Raw genomic sequence first — 17,256 nt, forward strand, 5'->3', positions numbered from 1 at the left:
GACCGAGACGGTGGGGGGCAGAACGGACAGAGACCGAGACGGGGGGGGACAGAACGGACAGAGACCGAGACGGGGGGGACAGAGACAGAGACCGAGACGGGGGGGGACAGAGACAGAGACCGAGACGGGGGACGGGACAGAGACAGAGACCGAGACGGGGGACGGGACAGAGACAGAGACCGAGGGGGGGACAGAGGCCGGGAACGGGGGGACAGAGACCGAGACGGGGGGGTGGGGACAGAGACCGAGACAGGGGGGGGCAGAAGGGACAGAGACAGGGGGGGCAGAAGGGACAGAGACAGGGGGGGGCAGAAGGGACAGAGACAGAGACCGAGACAGGGGGGGCAGAAGGGACAGAGACCGAGACAGCGGGGGGACAGAGACCGAGACAGGGGGGGACAGAGACCGAGACAGGGGGGCAGAACGGACAGAGACCGAGACAGCGGGGGGGACAGAGACCGAGACAGGGGGGACAGAGACCGAGACAGGGGGGGCAGAACGGACAGAGACCGAGACGGGGACGACGGGGACGACAGAGACCGAGACGGGGGGGGACAGAGACAGGGGGGGGACAGAGACCGAGACGGGGGGGACGGACAGAGACCGAGACGGGGGGACAGAGACCGAGACAGGGGGACGGGGACGGGACAGAGACAGAGGGGGGACAGAGGGCGGGAACGGGGGGGACAGAGGGTGTGGGGACAGAGACCGGGAACGGGGGGGACAGAGACCGAGACACAAGGGGGGCAGAGACACGGAGACAGAGATTTTATGGAGACGGGGGACAGAGACATGGGGACACAGGCGTTTTGACTGTAGCGATAGATGGATGGTACCTTCTGAAAGAAGGTAGAGAACTCCTCAGTGACGTTGCCCTTGGCAGCCTTGTTCCTCAGAGCGATCTCCTCCACAGTGTCCTGGAGGAATTTAGCCATCTCCAGCTTCACACGCAGCTCTGTCTTCAGCCTCTCCTCCTGGAGGACACACACACACACACATTAGATCAGGGAGGGCTAAGGTCAGCGGCAGGGCTAGATTAAAGGGGAGGTCAGCGGCAGGGCTAGATTAAAGGGGAGGTCAGCGGCAGGGCTAGATTAAAGGGGAAGTCAGAGGTGTGGCTGGGATTACAGGGGAGGGGAGGAACCTAAAGAAGGCTATGGCTGGTGTGACGACCCTCCCACTCTGTCTGCCAAATTCTCTCTCAACGCTCTCCTTTTCCTTAATAGGATGTCGGTGGGCGGAGCCAGGAGGGTCGTCAGCTTAATGGGACACGCCTGGGCTCTGGTTTATCTTTCTTAGTAGTGACTGGGTCTATTGATACACCATCCAAAGTGTAATTAATAACTTCACACAGCTCAAAGGGATATTCAATGTCTGCTTTTAAAATGTTTTACCCATCTACCAATAGCTGCCCTTCTTTGTGAGGCATTGGAAAACCTCCCTGGAATTTGAATCTGTGTTTGAAATCCACTGCTGGACTGAGGGATCTTACAGATAATTGTATGTGTGGGGTACAGAGATGAGGTAGTCGTTAAATCATGTTAAACACTATTATTGCACACTGAGTCCTGACCTTTATTTAGGCTTGACATAACCAAGGGGTTAAATACTTAAGACATTTCAGCTTTTCATGTTTAATTAATTTGTAAAAAATATAATTCCACTTTGGCATTATGGCGTAGTGCGTGTAGGCCAGTCACACAACATCTAAATGTAATCTATTAAAAAAATTCAGGCTGTAACAACAAAATGTGGGAACAAGTCCAGGGGTGTGAATCCTTTCTGAAGGCACTGTAGTCAGTGTTCCAGAAATGTACTTGTGTAAATTTACATTGTGAATAAATTGGATTCTGATCGTTCAACACTTGTTAAGTCATAATCGTCCAACTCTGCAGAGCCATTCTACACACAATAGATTATCTGACATGAGTAATGTCAGTCTCATGGCTGTTTAACTAGGAAGGCCCACTTTCTCAAATTCCCCGTGTTCAGAGGTGGGACAAGCAAGAGATCAGGAAATCAACCTCACTCCTCCCTAAAGCTTGTTGTAGCTTTTAACCTGTTGGGTCTAGGGGGCAGCATTTGCACGTCTGGATAAAAAAAATGTACCCGATTTAATCTGGTTACTAATCCTACCCAGTAACTAGAATATGCATATACTTATTATATATGGATAGAAAACACTCTAAAGTTTCCAAAACTGTTTGAATGGTGTCTGTGAGTATAACAGAACTCATTTGGCAGGCAAAACCCTGAGACATTTTCTGACAGGAAGTGGATACCTGATGTGTTGTATTGATTTTAAACCTATCCCATTGAAAAACACAGGGGTTTAGGAATATTTTGGCACTTCCTATTGCTTCCACTAGATGTCACCAGCCTTTACAAAGTGTTTTGAGTCTTCTGGAGGGAGATCTGACCGAACAAGAGCCATGGAACGGTGATGTCCCATTAGACACCTGGCGCGCTACTTCATGTTGGGTACCCTCGTTCCAATACGTTATAAAGGCTATGCATTCGTCCACCTTGAATATTATTCATGTTCTGGTTAAAAAGGCCCTAATGATTTATGCTATACAACGTTTGACATGTTTGAACGAACGGAAATATATTTTTTCCCCTCGTTCATGACGGAAGTCCGGCTGGCTTACATCATGTGCTAACGAGACGGAGATTTTTGGACATAAATGATGAGCTTTTTTGAACAAAACTACATTCGTTATGGACCTGTGATACCTGGAAGTGACATCTGATGAAGAGAATCAAAGGTAATGGATTATTTACATAGTATTTTCGATTTTAGATCTCCCCAACATGACGTCTAGTCTGTATCGCAACGCGTATTTTTCTGGGCACAGTGCTCAGATTATTGCAAAGTGTGATTTCCCAGTAAGGTTATTTTTAAATCTGGCAAGTTGATTGCGTTCAAAAGATGTAAATCTATAATTCTTTAAATGACAATATAATATTTTACCAATGTTTTCTAATTTTAATTATTTAATTTGTGACGCTGACTTGACTGCCGGTTATTGGAGGGAAACGATTTCCTCAACATCAATGCCATAGTAAAACGCTGTTTTTGTATATAAATATGAACTTGATAGAACTAAAAATGCATGCATTGTCTAACATAATGTCCTAGGAGTGTCATCTGATGGAGATTGTAAAAGGTTAGTGTATCATTTTAGCTGGTTTTATGGTTTTGTTGACCCTGTCTTTGACTTGACAAAACATTACACACAACTCTTGTAAATGTACTGTCCTAACATACTCTAAATTTATGCTTTCGCCGTAAAACCTTTTTGAAATCGTAAAACGTGGTTAGATTAAGGAGATGTTTATCTTTCAAATGGTGTAACATAGTTGTATTTTTGAAAAATTTGAATTTTGACATTTATTTGGATTCAAATTTGCCGCTCTTGAAATGCACCTGCTGTTGATGGAGTGCACCACAGGTGGCACGCTAGCGTCCCACCTAGCCCCAAGAGGTTAAAAACCACGTGATCACCCCCAAATACGTCACTGAGGGAGAATAACCATACATATAACTCATTTGGAAGCTGTTTCCTACATGTTCTAACGTGACCGAACGATTAAGGTAAATAAAGAAAATCTGGAACATTCCTTTAAGATAATGGTTAAGGAGGAGGTCCTACCTTCTTGGACTGCGTCTCAAAGGTTGAGGGCAGCATGTTGGGGAAGAGCTTCAGTGCCACAGGAAGCAGGAACTCCATGAACGGCACAATGATGAACACCAGGAAGGGAAGGAGTCGAAAGACATCGGCACAAGTTCTTAGGAACTGGGGAGGAAAACAGACATTTAGTCAAAAACAGTTTATGTATGTATTTATTATGGATCCCCTTCACTCTTCCTGCGGTCTGGCAAAATTAAGGCAGTTGTACCATTTTTAAAACATTACAATACTCCATCAAAATGGCTAAAAATAAAACACATTTGAAGTTTTGGAATGGCCTAGTCAAAGTCCAGACCTAATCTCAATAGAGATGTTGTGGCAAGACTTGAAATGAGCAGTTCATGCTTAAAAACACACAAATGTTGCTGACTTAAAGCAGTTCTGCATGGAAGAGTGGGCCAGAATTCCTCCACAGCGACGTCAGAGACTGATCAATAACTACAGGAAGTGTTTGGTCGGAGTCATTGCAGCTCAAGGTGGAACAACCAGTTAGAGTTTAAGGGGGAAATACTTTTCACACATTTGCAGTTGCATAACTTTGTTAATTAAATAAATAAATGTTGTATGTAATTGTGTTATTTGTTCACTCAGGTTCCCGTTACCTAATACTGGGTTTTGCTTGAAGATCTGATAACATTCAGTATAAAATGTTTTGCTAAAGTAGAGAAAATTAGAAAGGGGTGAAATACTTTTCCCCAGCCCTGTTTAGAGGCTATTCTCCTACCGTCTCAATCCCACTGAAACATTTCCCCAGCCCTGTATATTTTCTGGCTATTCTCCTACCGTCTCAATCCCCCTGAAACATTTCCCCGGCCCCGTATATAGAGGCTATTCTCCTACCGTCTCAATCCCCCTGAAACATTTCCCCGGCCCTGTATATAGAGGCTATTCTCCTACCGTCTCAATCCCCCTGAAACATTTTCCCAGCTTCTCTGGCTGTCTCGTATTGCTGCCCATAGGAGAGTTTCGGTAGAGAATGAGTGATCAACAAACAGTAGATATGGATAAGATACCTTGATATTTAAACCGATTTCCTCTTAATCTCCCCGTTATTCATGATCTGATATCTGGATAATCAACTCAATTTTGCCAAATAGGAGAGATTCAGTAATTGGTTGGAGGTTAACTAGCAAGCTGACTTTTGTTTGACTGCCGTTTCCAAAGTTTGTGTGATTGGACAACAGTACAGCCTAGTCAGCCTAGCATGCTCTGTGTTGAAACAGCCTTTAGCCTACTGCGGAAATAGAGGAACATGATAACGCTCAGAATTTATGAACGGCTTGTTTCGCAACGTCATTGGTGATCAAAGTTACTCTATCATTACTAAATAGCAGTTTCACTTGCTGTGAAATCTTTACATAGTGTCACAGCCGGCAATGTGGGGAGAACCCCGGTAAAGTGAACATATCTTGGTTTTAAATGCTTTAAAAACAGGCACTTCCGATTGGGACTCCAGCGATAAATATGAATTATTCCCAGTATTGAAAATTGGTCGATTTTCTGGAAAAATATGAATCACTATACAGGGCTGTTTGTAATACCAGGAGACATTCCAAAAATGGGTAATCTCACAAAACCTCTGTTGAATCCCAAAGGTTTGACCTACTAGGTGGACATCTGAGACCGCTTCACGAACACAATAATGTTCTTCGTTTTGCTCTACGAATCCCACAAGTGCTGAGGGACCCGTCTGATGGTCACAGACATGAATGGAAGATTGAAGGTAGTTCTGTGAAGGTCGTTTTGTGACCACAACATCGGGGGGTTAAATGTGTCCAAAAAAACAAACATTTCCTGAGCTTTCTTATTTATCCTAGATAAAAGGACAGACACTTCAAAACCTTATTCCTCATTATAGATTTTTTTACTTTCTTTTTTGCCATTTATGAACATGTTATTCAATGCTTTTCTATGGACTATAAAAGTAAAGGCCAAATACAATATTTGATCAAATCATTTGTTTATATATTTTGATACATACAGGGGTCCTAAAATTCTAAATCAAATCCCTTAATGATCCACGATAGGAGCATCTTAAGACAATTCCATATGTTAGTTTAGTAGAGCACACCATCCCATCTGCTGTCAGAGCCAGCCATCTCTAGCCCACTGGGTAACACATTAGTACAACAAACACAGTACAGTCCAGTACATCAGACAACAGAACAGCCACAGTACAGTCACAATATCAGTCAACAGGACAGCCAGACTACAGTCCAGTATATCAGGCCAGTATACAGTCCATTAGGCTACATCAGGACAATATTAGGCAACAGAACAGCCAGACTACAGTCCAGTACATCAGGACAATATCCATCTCCTCTCCCACCTCCTCTGCACCTCCCTCCCACCTCTCCACATGGTCAAAACATAGACTCCATGGTTGCTAAAATAGGAAGAGGTGTGTCCATGATAAGGTGTTGCTCAGCTTTGACATATCAGTCAACCAGGCAGGTCCTAGTTGTCTCAGCTGGACTACTGACCAGTTGTGTGGTTAGGTGCCACAAAGGAGGACATAAGTCAATTGCAGTTGGTCCAGAACAGAGCAACGTCTAAGTATATATGTATATATACACACAAGTGTCAATGTATGTTGATGACCCAAGTTTTTTTCTTAGGTCCACAGTCTGGATCCCTGCACAGTCTGGAGATCTTGATCACTTTTCGAGCCTCTCTGGACTAAAACCTAATTATGACTAGTGTACCATATTACGTAACGGATCGTTAAAAAAATACAGTGTTTACACTACTTTACCAATAAGATGGGCAGATGGTGAAGTAGACATCCTTGGTATTCATATCTCCAAAAATATAAATGAACTTCCCAGAATCAATTTCAAATCTGAGGTGCAGTTAGTTGCTGATTTCTGAGGCTGGTAACTCTAATGAACTTATCCTCTGCAGCAGAGGGAACTCTGGGTCTTCCTTTCCTGTGGCGGTCGTCATGGGAGCCAGTTTCATCATAGCACTTGATGGTTTTGGCGACGGCACTTGAAGAAACGTTCAAAGTTATTGAAATTTTCCGGATTGACTGACCATGTCTTAAAGTAATGATGGACTGTCATTTCTCTTTGCTCATTTGAGCTGTTCTTGCCATAATATGGACTTGGTATTTTACCTAACAGGACTATCTTCTGTATGCCAACCCTACCTTGTCACAACACAACTGATGGGCTCAAACGCATTAAGGAAAGAAATTCCACAAATTAACAAGGCACACCTGTAAATTGAAATGCATTCCAGGTGACTACCTCATGAAGCTGGTTGAGAGAATGCCAAGAGTGTGCAAAGCTGTAATCAAGGCAAAGGGTGGCTACTTTTAAGAATCTGAAATATATTTTGATTTGTTTAACACTTTTTTGGTTACTACATGATTCCATATGTGTAATTTCATAGTTTATGATTTCACTATTATTCTACAATGTAGAAAATAGGAAAAACAAATTAGTTGGTGTGTCAACTTTTGACTGTATATGGGGCATACAACAATATCAGCTCTGTAGATGTTGCTGCGAACAGACATAGGGGGAATTGTCCCTATGTAGCTTGTTTCTGGTCACAGGTCCAGGAATGGTAAAAAAAAAAATACAAAAAATCATGACATTCACTTGCAATTAACCTTACAACTAGCAGTGTTGGGCGATTTGAAAAGCCAGTCAATAAATAATAATATTTGTCGGAATGGTTTGTGGATGCTATACGGTGAGAAAGGTTCAAAGTGTATACATGTAAAACATCACAGCACAATTGAAAAATATGGCACATGGAAACCAAATGAGGGTGGTCTATGGTGATAGGTGGGGTGGGCTGAGAGGCTGAGGGGTGGGATTAAAGAGCTTGTTTGGTAATGTATTATTGTTATGTGATTGTTGTATGTAAAAGTACCATATATGTACAGTGCCTATGGAAAGTATTCAGACCTCTTGACATTTTCCACTTTGTTACATTACAGCCTTAATATAAAATGGATTTAATAAAAAAGAATCCTCAGCAATCAACACACAATACCCCATAATGACAAGGCGAAAACAGGTTGGCATTTTTGCTAAATGTATAAAAAAAATACATATACCTTATTTACATAAGTATTCAGACCTTTTTATCTCAAAAGACTCAAATTAAGCTCAGGTGCATCCTGTTTCCATTGATCATCCTTGAGATGTTTCTACAACTTGGAGTCCACCTGTTGCAAATACATTTGATTGGACATGATGTGGAAAGGCACATACCTGTCTATATAAGGTCTCACAGTTGACAGTGCATGTCAGAGCAAAAACCAAGCCATGATGTCGAAGGAAATGTCCGTAGAGCTCCGAGACAGGATTGTGTCGAGGCACAGATCTGGGGAAGGGTACCAAAACATTTCTGCAGCATTGAAGGTCCCCAAGAACACAGTGGCCTCCATCATTCTTAAATGGAAAAAGTTTGGAACCACCAAGACTCTTCCTAGACCTGGCCGCCCGGCCAAACTGAGCAATTGGGGATGAAGGATCTTCTTCAGAGAGGTGACAAAGAGCCCAATGGTTACTCTGACAGAGCTCCAATGTTCCTCTGTGGTAATGGGAGAACCTTCCAAAAGGACAACCATCTCCGCAGCACTCCACCAATCCGGCCTTTATGATAAAGGGGCCAGACAGAAGCCACTCCTCTGTAAAAGGCACAACAGCCCGCTTTGGAGTTTGCCAAAAGGCGCCTAAAGACTCCGACCATGAGAAACAAGATTCTCTGGTCTGATGAAACCAGACCAGAGAAACCTGGTACAATCCCTACGGTGAAGCTTGGTAGTGGCAGCATCATGCTGTGGGGATGTTTTTCAGAGGCAGGGACTGGGAGACTAGTCAGGATCAATGCAAAGATGAACGGAGCAAAGTACAGAGAGATCCTTGATGAAAACCTGCTCCAGGGTGCTCAGGACCTCAGACTGGGGCGAAGGTTCACCTTCAAACAGGACAACGACCCTAAGCACACAGCCAAGACAACGCAGGAGTGGCTTCGGGTAAAGTCTTTGAATGTCCTTGAGTGGCCCAGCCAGAGACCGGACTTGAACCCGATTGAACATCTTTGGAGAGACCTGAAAATAGCTGGGCAGCGACACTCCCCATCCAACCTGACAGAACTTGAGAGGATCTGCAGAGAAGAATGGGAGAAACTCCCCAAATACAGGTGTGCCAAGCTTGTAGCGTCATACCCAAGACTAGAGGCTGTAAATGCTGCCAAAGGTGCTTCAACAAAGTACTGGGTAAAGGGTCTGAATACTTAAGTAAATGTGAAATGTTTTTTATTTTTAATAAATTAGCAAACATTTCTAAAAACCTTTTTGGGGGGGGGTTATTGTGTGTAGATTGAGGAGGAAAAAAATGCTATTTAATACATTTTAGAATAAGGCTGTTACCTAACAAAATGTGGAAAAAGCCAAAAGGGTCTGAATATTTTCCAAAGGCGCTGTATATGTAGCAGAAAAGGGGGGTGGTGGATGGATTAACAAAAGATTACATAGGATTCCTGATCTCCTCACCTGTCTCCTCTCCCGTCGGGACAGGGGGTGCCCGTTGAGGACCTGCCACAGCATGCGTCCAGCGATGGTAGTGTCGATCCAGAGCAGTCTGAAGCCATGGTAGTAGTGTTTAACCTCGTCTAGAACGCGCTGTCCTATAGTTCTCCTGACTATGGTATGGTCTACCGTAGGACTGTACACCGGCCCGCCCTCTTCTAGCTTCTTGTTCTTATCCTTCAGAGAACGGAGAGACTTCTCTACTTTAGAGTCGTCATGAAGACATCTGGAGGTGTGGATCCACCGTACCCCGACCACGTTCCCCCTCCCTCTCCAGGACACCGTCCACTGTGAGTACAGAGTGGAGGTGGTGGAGGAGCCTTCCACTACAGCGCAGTACAGCCTCTTAGAAGGGCTGTGGTCTGTGGCGTGGCCTGGAACCCTATAGCCGTCTGACGCCGTATGCAGTGAGGGGACTAGGAAGGAGGGCGGAGCCAAGCTCCCACCTCGGACCACCAGCCTATCACCATCCATTCTACTGAAAACACAGAGACACACAATAACAACAGCTAACTATTGTAAAAAAAAAGAAGAAGCCCAAGTGTTGCTGTCCAATAGTTTACTCGAATTAGGGGAGGGGTGGTAGGGTTAGGGGAAAAAACATTTAAAAGAAATATACATATATATGCAGAGAATTACATTGATGGAAGCCACAATCTGCAATATTAAAGGTGATCTACCCCCTAAAAAAATGAAATATGAACAGCACACTCAATAACATGAACAACAACCAAAACACCAGTCAAACCCTAACGACGCTGGGCCAATTGTGGGTCGCCCTATGGGACTCCCAATCACGGCAGGTTGGGATACAGCCTGGAATCGAACCAGGGTCTGTAGTGACGCCTCTAGAACTAAGATGCAGTGCCTTAGACTGCTGCGCTACTTGGGAGCCCAGGAAAGAACTTCTGCCAGCCATGAAAGCTGCCAGAGCGCGTGGGGACATTACTGACATCCACTATGACAGGCTCATCGTCCACCCTCCCTCCCAGAAGCCTGGAAGGGATGAGAGAGCCAAGCCTTTGGGTTCATGGCTTCAACCCACACACACACACACACACACACACCAACTGATTAATGGACTGCTGAATGTGTATTTTTTTCTCTTTGTTTGCTCTTTTCAGTATTATGTCTATCTCTGATAAGCTACTCAGGAAAGGGCTGAAAATAACCCATATTATTATATGTAGTTTTAGAAACAAGGTTAATGAAATCAATAACTTGCTAACATCAGATAACGTTCATATATTAGCCATTTCTGAGTCTCACTTACATAATTAATTTGATGATATATCCTTGTATTGCTACTGATGTAACATCTATAGAAGAGACAGGAATGCTTATGGGGGAGGTGTTGCTGTATATATTCAGAGCCATATCCCTGTAATGCTTAGAGAAGATCTTATGTCAAGTGTTACTTAAGTGTTGTGGTTGCAGGTTCACCTGCCTCATCTAAATCCTATTATTTTGGGGTGTTGCTATAGGCCACCAAGTGCTAACAGTCAGTATCTAAATAATATGTGTGAAATGCATGACAACGTATGTGATGTAAACAGAGAGGTCTACTTTCTTGGGGACCTGAATATTGACTGGTTTTTATCAAGCTGTCCGCTCAATAGGAAGCTTCTCACTGTATCCAGTGCATGTAATCTGGTGAAGGTTATTAATTAACCTACCAGGGTGTTTACAAACACTACAAGAACAAGATCATCCACATGTATTGATCACATTAACGCTGTATCCGTACCCATTGGATGCAGTGATCACAATATAGTGGCTATATCCAGGAAAGCCAAGGTTCCAAAAGCTGGGTGTAAAATAGTGAATAACAGATCCAATAAAAGATTGTGACTTTTACGTGGATGATGTTAAACATATTTGTTGGTCTGATGTGATTAATGAGGAGCATCCAGACGAGGGCATTTGATGAATTTATGGAATTGCTCCTTCCAATTATTGATAAACATTATACAGAGACATTATTGCATAGAACTCTGTTCCATCTCATATTGCTCAAAATGAACAACAAACCTGTGTTTTCAAACAGATATGGCACAACGCCTCTCCCCTATTTGACCTAAATAGTTTGTGTGTGTATACGTAGGCTGTGTGCCTTCTGTAAAACATATATTTTTGATTGATTTAGTTCTGACCTTGAGCTGTTCTTGTCTATTAAAATGTTCTGATTCTCATGTTTCATCTTTTATATGGACCCCAGGCTGAGTAGCTGCTGCTTTTGCAACAGCTAATGGGGATCCTAATAAAATCCCCCCGAAAACAATAACCACACCACACTCATTGACAATATGAACAGAAAAACCCCAGCACGGTGATTCATTTAACTGTTACTTTGTATCAGTTAGAAACTACCTTTGACTGGAGAGTCTGAGAGATGTACAGCTGAAACAGGAGCCATCTTGAAGCTTCCCTGAAAACACAGAGAGAAACAGATATATTGATCTATAGGCTGCGACAGAAAAGTACATGACAGGGCAGACAGTCAGTTTACAGTATGCCACCCATTCATCATCCACATTGGATACTACAGCCAGCTCGGGTCCATCGCGCACCACTGCCCTTCGGTCCTCGAGGGGTTTGCGAAACCACTCAAGGCAAAAGAACAGCCGGACCTCCTCAGCCATTGCACAAGTTGTCTTCATCAGCAGCTCTGTTGTCAGAACCCTGTGTAATCCTGGAGCACGAGTACAGAACATAACCAAGCTGCTTCTACCGTTCTGACAGATGCCGGGAACTGTTGTAGTCCATGTGGGGACAAACGACATCAGGAGAGCTAGCTCAGAACTTCTGAAAAATTATTTTGAAGAACTGATTCTAGCACTGAAAGATTACAAAAAGCAGCCAATAATTTCTGGTCCAGTACCATCGTTGGGCCGCGGGTGTTAAAGATTCAGCAGGCTACTGGTATTACACACCTGGCTAATAGACTACTGTAGCTCTGCTGGTATTACACACCTGGCTAAAAGACTACTGTAGCTCTGCTGGTATTACACACCTGGCTAATAGACTACTGTAGCTCTGCTGGAGTCACTTTCATTGATACCTTTGACACCTTCTGGAAACAGAAGATACTCAACAGGAATGACGGAGTCCATCCAAATCATCTTGGCTCCTGGACTCCACGCATTTCAAGACTGTTGAGACTGACTAATCAATGACCCAAGCCCAGCTCAGTTAATCCCAACCATTGTGACGCTGAGTTGTCATAATGCTGCATCAAATATACTATATCCCAGGGGTGTTGGCAGACACAATGTAAGTAACTTAAATTGTCCCCCTAATTGCCTGAATACCTCTGTTGATCCTACAGCTATTAGATGCAGTAATCATGAGCCTATAAACCAGAGTTACACTGTTAGCACCTTGATGATACAGTGGTAGTAATACATGGTTATAACATCTACCGAAAAGACAGAAATACCAATGGAGGCGGTGTTGCGGTCTATATTCAGAACCACATTCCAGTAAAGTTGAGAGACGATCTCATGTTAAATACTGTTGAAGTAAAATTAAATAAAATAAATTTGGAAAAATTTAAAATCATTTTTTTTCAACCACTCCGCAAATTTCTTGTTAACAAACTATAGTTTTGGCAAGTCAGTTAGGACATCTACTTTGTGCATGACAAGTCATTTTTCCAACAATTGTTTACAGACAGATTATTTCACTTAATCACAATTCCAGTGGGTCAGAAGTATACATACTAAGTTGACTGTGCCTTTAAAAAGCTTGGAAAATGTTCTGGAATTATGTCCTGGCTTTAGAAGCTTCTGATAGGCTAAATTACATAATTTGAGTCAATTGGAGGTGTACCTGTGGATATATTTCAAGGCCTACTGTCAAACTCAGTGCCTCCTAGCTTGACATCATGGGAAATTCAAAAGAAATCAGCCAAGACCTCAGAAAAACAATTGTAGTCCTCCACAAGTCTGGTTCATCCTTGGAAGCAATTTCCAAATGCCTGAAGGTACCACGTTCATCTGAACAAAAAATAGTACGCAAGTGTAAACATCATGGGACCACGCAGCCGTCATACCGCTCAGGAAGGAGACGCGTTCTGTCTCCTAGAGATGAACATGCTTTGGTGCGAAAAGTGCAAATCAATCCCAGAACAACAGCAAAGGACCTTGTGAAGATGCTGGAGGAAACAGGTACAAAAGTATCTATATCCACAGTAAAACGAGTCCTATATCAACCTAACCTGAAAGGCCGCTCAGCAAGGAAGAAGCCAATGCTCCAAAACCGCCATTAAAAAGCCAGACTACGGTGTGTAACTGCACATGGTGACAAAGATCGTACTTTTTGGAGAAATGTCCTCTGGTCTGATGAAACAAAAATAGAACTGTTTAGCCATAATGACCATCGTTATGCTTGGAGGAAAAAGGGGGATGCTTGCAAGCCGAAGAACACCATCCCAACTGTGAAGCACGGGGGTGGCAGCATCATGTTGTGGGGGTGCTTTGCTGCAGGAGGGACTGGTGCATTTCACAAAATGGATGGCATCATGAGGTAGGAAATTATGTGGATATTTTATTTTACCTTTATTTAACTAGGCAAGTCAGTTAAGAACAAATTCTTATTTTCAATGACGGCCTAGGAACAGTGGGTTAACTGCCTTGTTCAGGGGCAGAACGACAGATTTGTACCTTGTCAGTCTATCTCACAGCACTGCCGTGCCGAGCCAGACCTGTTTTACGCAGACAATTTCAAATGTAGGTGTTTATATAGGTGTAGGTGTTTAGAGGTGTAGGTGTTTATAGTGGTGTTTATATAGGTGTTTATATTTGTGTAGCTGTTTATAAACACCTACACCTCTATAAACATCTACACCTACATAAACACCTACATTTGAAATTGTCTGCATAAAACAGGTCTGCCTCTGCAAGGCAGTGCTGTGAGATAGACTGCGAAACGGCACCACAGCAGGCCAGGGAAACGGCACCACAGCAGGCCAGGGAAACGGCACCACAGCAGGCCAGGGAAAAGGCACCACAGCAGGCCAGGGAAACGGCACCACAGCAGGCCAGGGAAACGGCACCACAGCAGGCCAGGGAAACGGCACCACAGCTGACTGGAGCGGCTGGTTAAGGAGTCGACTGGAGGAGGTACCCATCACCCGAATGACGTGTCCTCCCCTTACATGAATTCGCTCCATTCGCAAGGTGTGGTGCCTGAAGCGACCACGTTACACCGCAAAATACATACATGACATGTTTATAGATATAACAGCATGACAAAATACATTTGAATGGAAATTGACTAAAAGCTGTCGAGGATCTGAAACCCGATGGTTTGTATAGGAAGTGGATGCGCTAAACTAGAGAGCTTTATTCCAATAATGACAGTCGCATGTACACCAACCGGGGAGCCTGGCGACAGAACCGACAACTAACGTTAGTTGTAGCTCTGTCCTCCAGGCCTCACGGACCGTTCTCTCCCCCCCAGACCCTAGTCTTGGCCTTAGATGACCTGACAATGTAATCACAACGTCTGGAACAGAAACACTAAAGGTTAAAAGCCCAAGATGACCCGCTTAGTTAAGGTCGTAGCTAATAGAGGAGCAGGAATCAGTCTAGAAGTTGTCTCTGTCCGCGGCCCCGTAATGGATCAACAAAGGCCTGAACGGACCATGTCACAACACACGCTTCTGGAACCGGTATACACCGTTACCGGCAGAGCTAGTTGCTAACTGTAGTAACTTATTAACAGAAATAGCCCGTATAACGTTACCATTATCTCCGTGAAACAACTAGTTAACCTCTCCACGGTCATAAAACACTTCAGTTATGAACATTTATCATTGTGTTCACAGTTAAACAACACTGGTAGTCTACCTACAATGTCAAAACCAGCTAATACAAAGCAAAACATGTTACAACAGACTTATACACAGATCTTCAGTAGACATGGACAATCATTCAGTAGACATGGACAATCATTCTCACCTTTGCGGAACTCGCTCTTTAAGGACCGAGATGTTTTCATTAACGGGGTGCGAGACCGCGTCAACAGCATTAACGCCATGCTCCCGGTTCTGATGAACGTTCACGGAGTTTAGCTGGTTAGCCAACTGGTTAAAACTAATGGAAAAACAACGCCGATGCGCTGCTAGCTACTTTAATAAGTCACTAGCTGAACTACTCCCATGTCCTTGCTTTCTCCGTGGGTGGATGAACTGCGGATTATATCGGTTTCCGTCTTCGTCTTTCTTCTTCTTCTTCTTCTTCTTCTTCTTCTTTAAAGTTGAATGGCAGTCGACGCCTAGTGGTGATTCGCCGCCACCTACTGTACCGGGTACATAACATAATATACTCCATTGTGGGAAGGGGGTATCCGAGATAATACAAAAACCATTAAAACAACCATCCCACTCCTTCAGTCATATTCAAATCCCATCTCTACACAGGTGCCTGTGAGGATTCATCGATAGGATTCCTTGTAATGGCTCTGCAGAGAAGTCCCTGAGTCCCAAAAACCGCTCAGCTGCACTCCTGGTGCCTGTTTTCTCAGATTTCCTCTCCGTTTGCGCTGTGCAGTTGATAACCAAAGTAATAACCGCTAAAAAAGTCCACCTTCTTAACGTGCAACATGTCAGGATCTCTCTGTTGACAAGGAACATCATCTGGTGTCTCTGCTCCTACCACCATTACTTCATCAACTTCACTCCTTTCTTCTCAACGCCTCCAGATAGGAGACATTCTGGACGGCACTCATTCACCCAAACAGAACACTGCAGAAATTATAGGTGCACGTTCACCACCACAATTACAGCATTTAGGCTCAGCTGGCATATCATGCTCCTCCCGTCTACATACACTTGACCCATGACAAAACAATGTACATTTATCACACTGTATGGGTTAGGGCACGAAGGCTCTCACAGGGACTCTCATGTAACCGAAATACACGTGAGACTCATCAAAAAAACTATAGAACGGATGGAGTGTGCTTCCGCACTCCATCCACCATGCGGGTCAGTCATTGTGCACCAACCACTTGATCAAATTCTTCCCATAAATCCTTTGCATTTACTTCTAGCGCCACCCCAGAGATAAAAAACCCTTGATAGGCGCCCTGCTTCGAAGATCGACACATTCCAATCCGACATCTTGAGGGACAAAGCAGGCTCCTTCTGTTCCATAGAAACACAACAACAAAAAAATACAAAAAATAAGCCCACTTCTCATTATTCTTATTGACGCCACCTCACCCAACGCATCCACAATTTTAATAGAGAAAGAGAATTGAAAACAGATCTCTCTGGTAACAACATCGATTCAAAGCCCTTATTCCAACCAAAGAAAAGACTAAGAACTAGGTTTGGATTGACTAGTTTCCAAGTTTCCACTACCACTTTAGTTCTCTTATTCCCTTCTGCATTCTCCACTGTAATCCAATTCCTCTCACTCTCATGTCCACTCCACACGCAATCTGATTCAAACAGAACATCCACTTCCGCCATTTTCCAGTCAGTTTATGTCTTCCTGGAGACCGATTTGAGTAGATTACCGTTCTCCTGGCAGCAGGATATAATGACAGCATCATGATTGCAGATACATTTTTTTCAAAATAAGAGTAAAATCAAATCAAATGTTATTGTCACATGCGCCGAATACAGCAGGTGTAGACTTTACCATGAAACGTTTACCTACCAACCCTTTCCCAACAATTCTGAGTCAAAAAGTAAGAAACATTTGCAAAAAAGCAAATAGTAATACAATAAAACAACAACAATGAGAATATACAGTATCGGTCAAAGTTTTAGACCACCTACTCATTCAAGGGTTTTTCTTTATTTTTACTATTTTCTACATTGTACAATAATTGTGAGTTTGAGTTTATTTTTTATTTTTACAGGGACAGTGCACATGAATCAACATTTCAGTAAAAGTGATGGTTTTTGCCAGCCAGCTAATTTTCAACCGCAGTCCCTGGGCAGGTTATTAAAAACAAATACAATAACAATACAGACAATCAGTGAGCACATGCAGA

General features: G+C 43.5%; 1 protein-coding gene across 3 annotated transcripts in view; it reads right to left on the reverse strand.

Annotated features, from left to right (window-relative positions):
• Positions 1-16,326, reverse strand: part of letm1 (leucine zipper-EF-hand containing transmembrane protein 1) — a 46,523-nt gene extending 30,197 nt beyond the window's left edge. The window contains exons 1-5 of one of the 3 annotated variants that reach the window (XM_045723820.1): positions 15,210-16,326; positions 11,617-11,674; positions 9,211-9,721; positions 3,657-3,800; positions 837-974 (exon numbers count right to left, since the gene is read on the reverse strand). In XM_045723820.1, the coding sequence (XP_045579776.1) occupies positions 837-974; positions 3,657-3,800; positions 9,211-9,721; positions 11,617-11,674; positions 15,210-15,288 (930 nt within the window). In that variant the 5' untranslated portion in view covers positions 15,289-16,326. Of the gene's footprint in view, positions 1-836; positions 975-3,656; positions 3,801-9,210; positions 9,725-11,616; positions 11,675-15,209 lie in introns of all 3 variants that reach the window. The other 2 variants (XM_045723819.1, XM_045723821.1) reach the window with 2 other exon arrangements.
• Between the last annotated feature and the right edge of the window lie 930 nt (positions 16,327-17,256).

The sequence above is a fragment of the Salmo salar genome, chromosome ssa09 (assembly GCF_905237065.1).
Source record: "Salmo salar chromosome ssa09, Ssal_v3.1, whole genome shotgun sequence".
NCBI classification, from domain to species: Eukaryota; Metazoa; Chordata; class Actinopteri; order Salmoniformes; family Salmonidae; genus Salmo; species Salmo salar.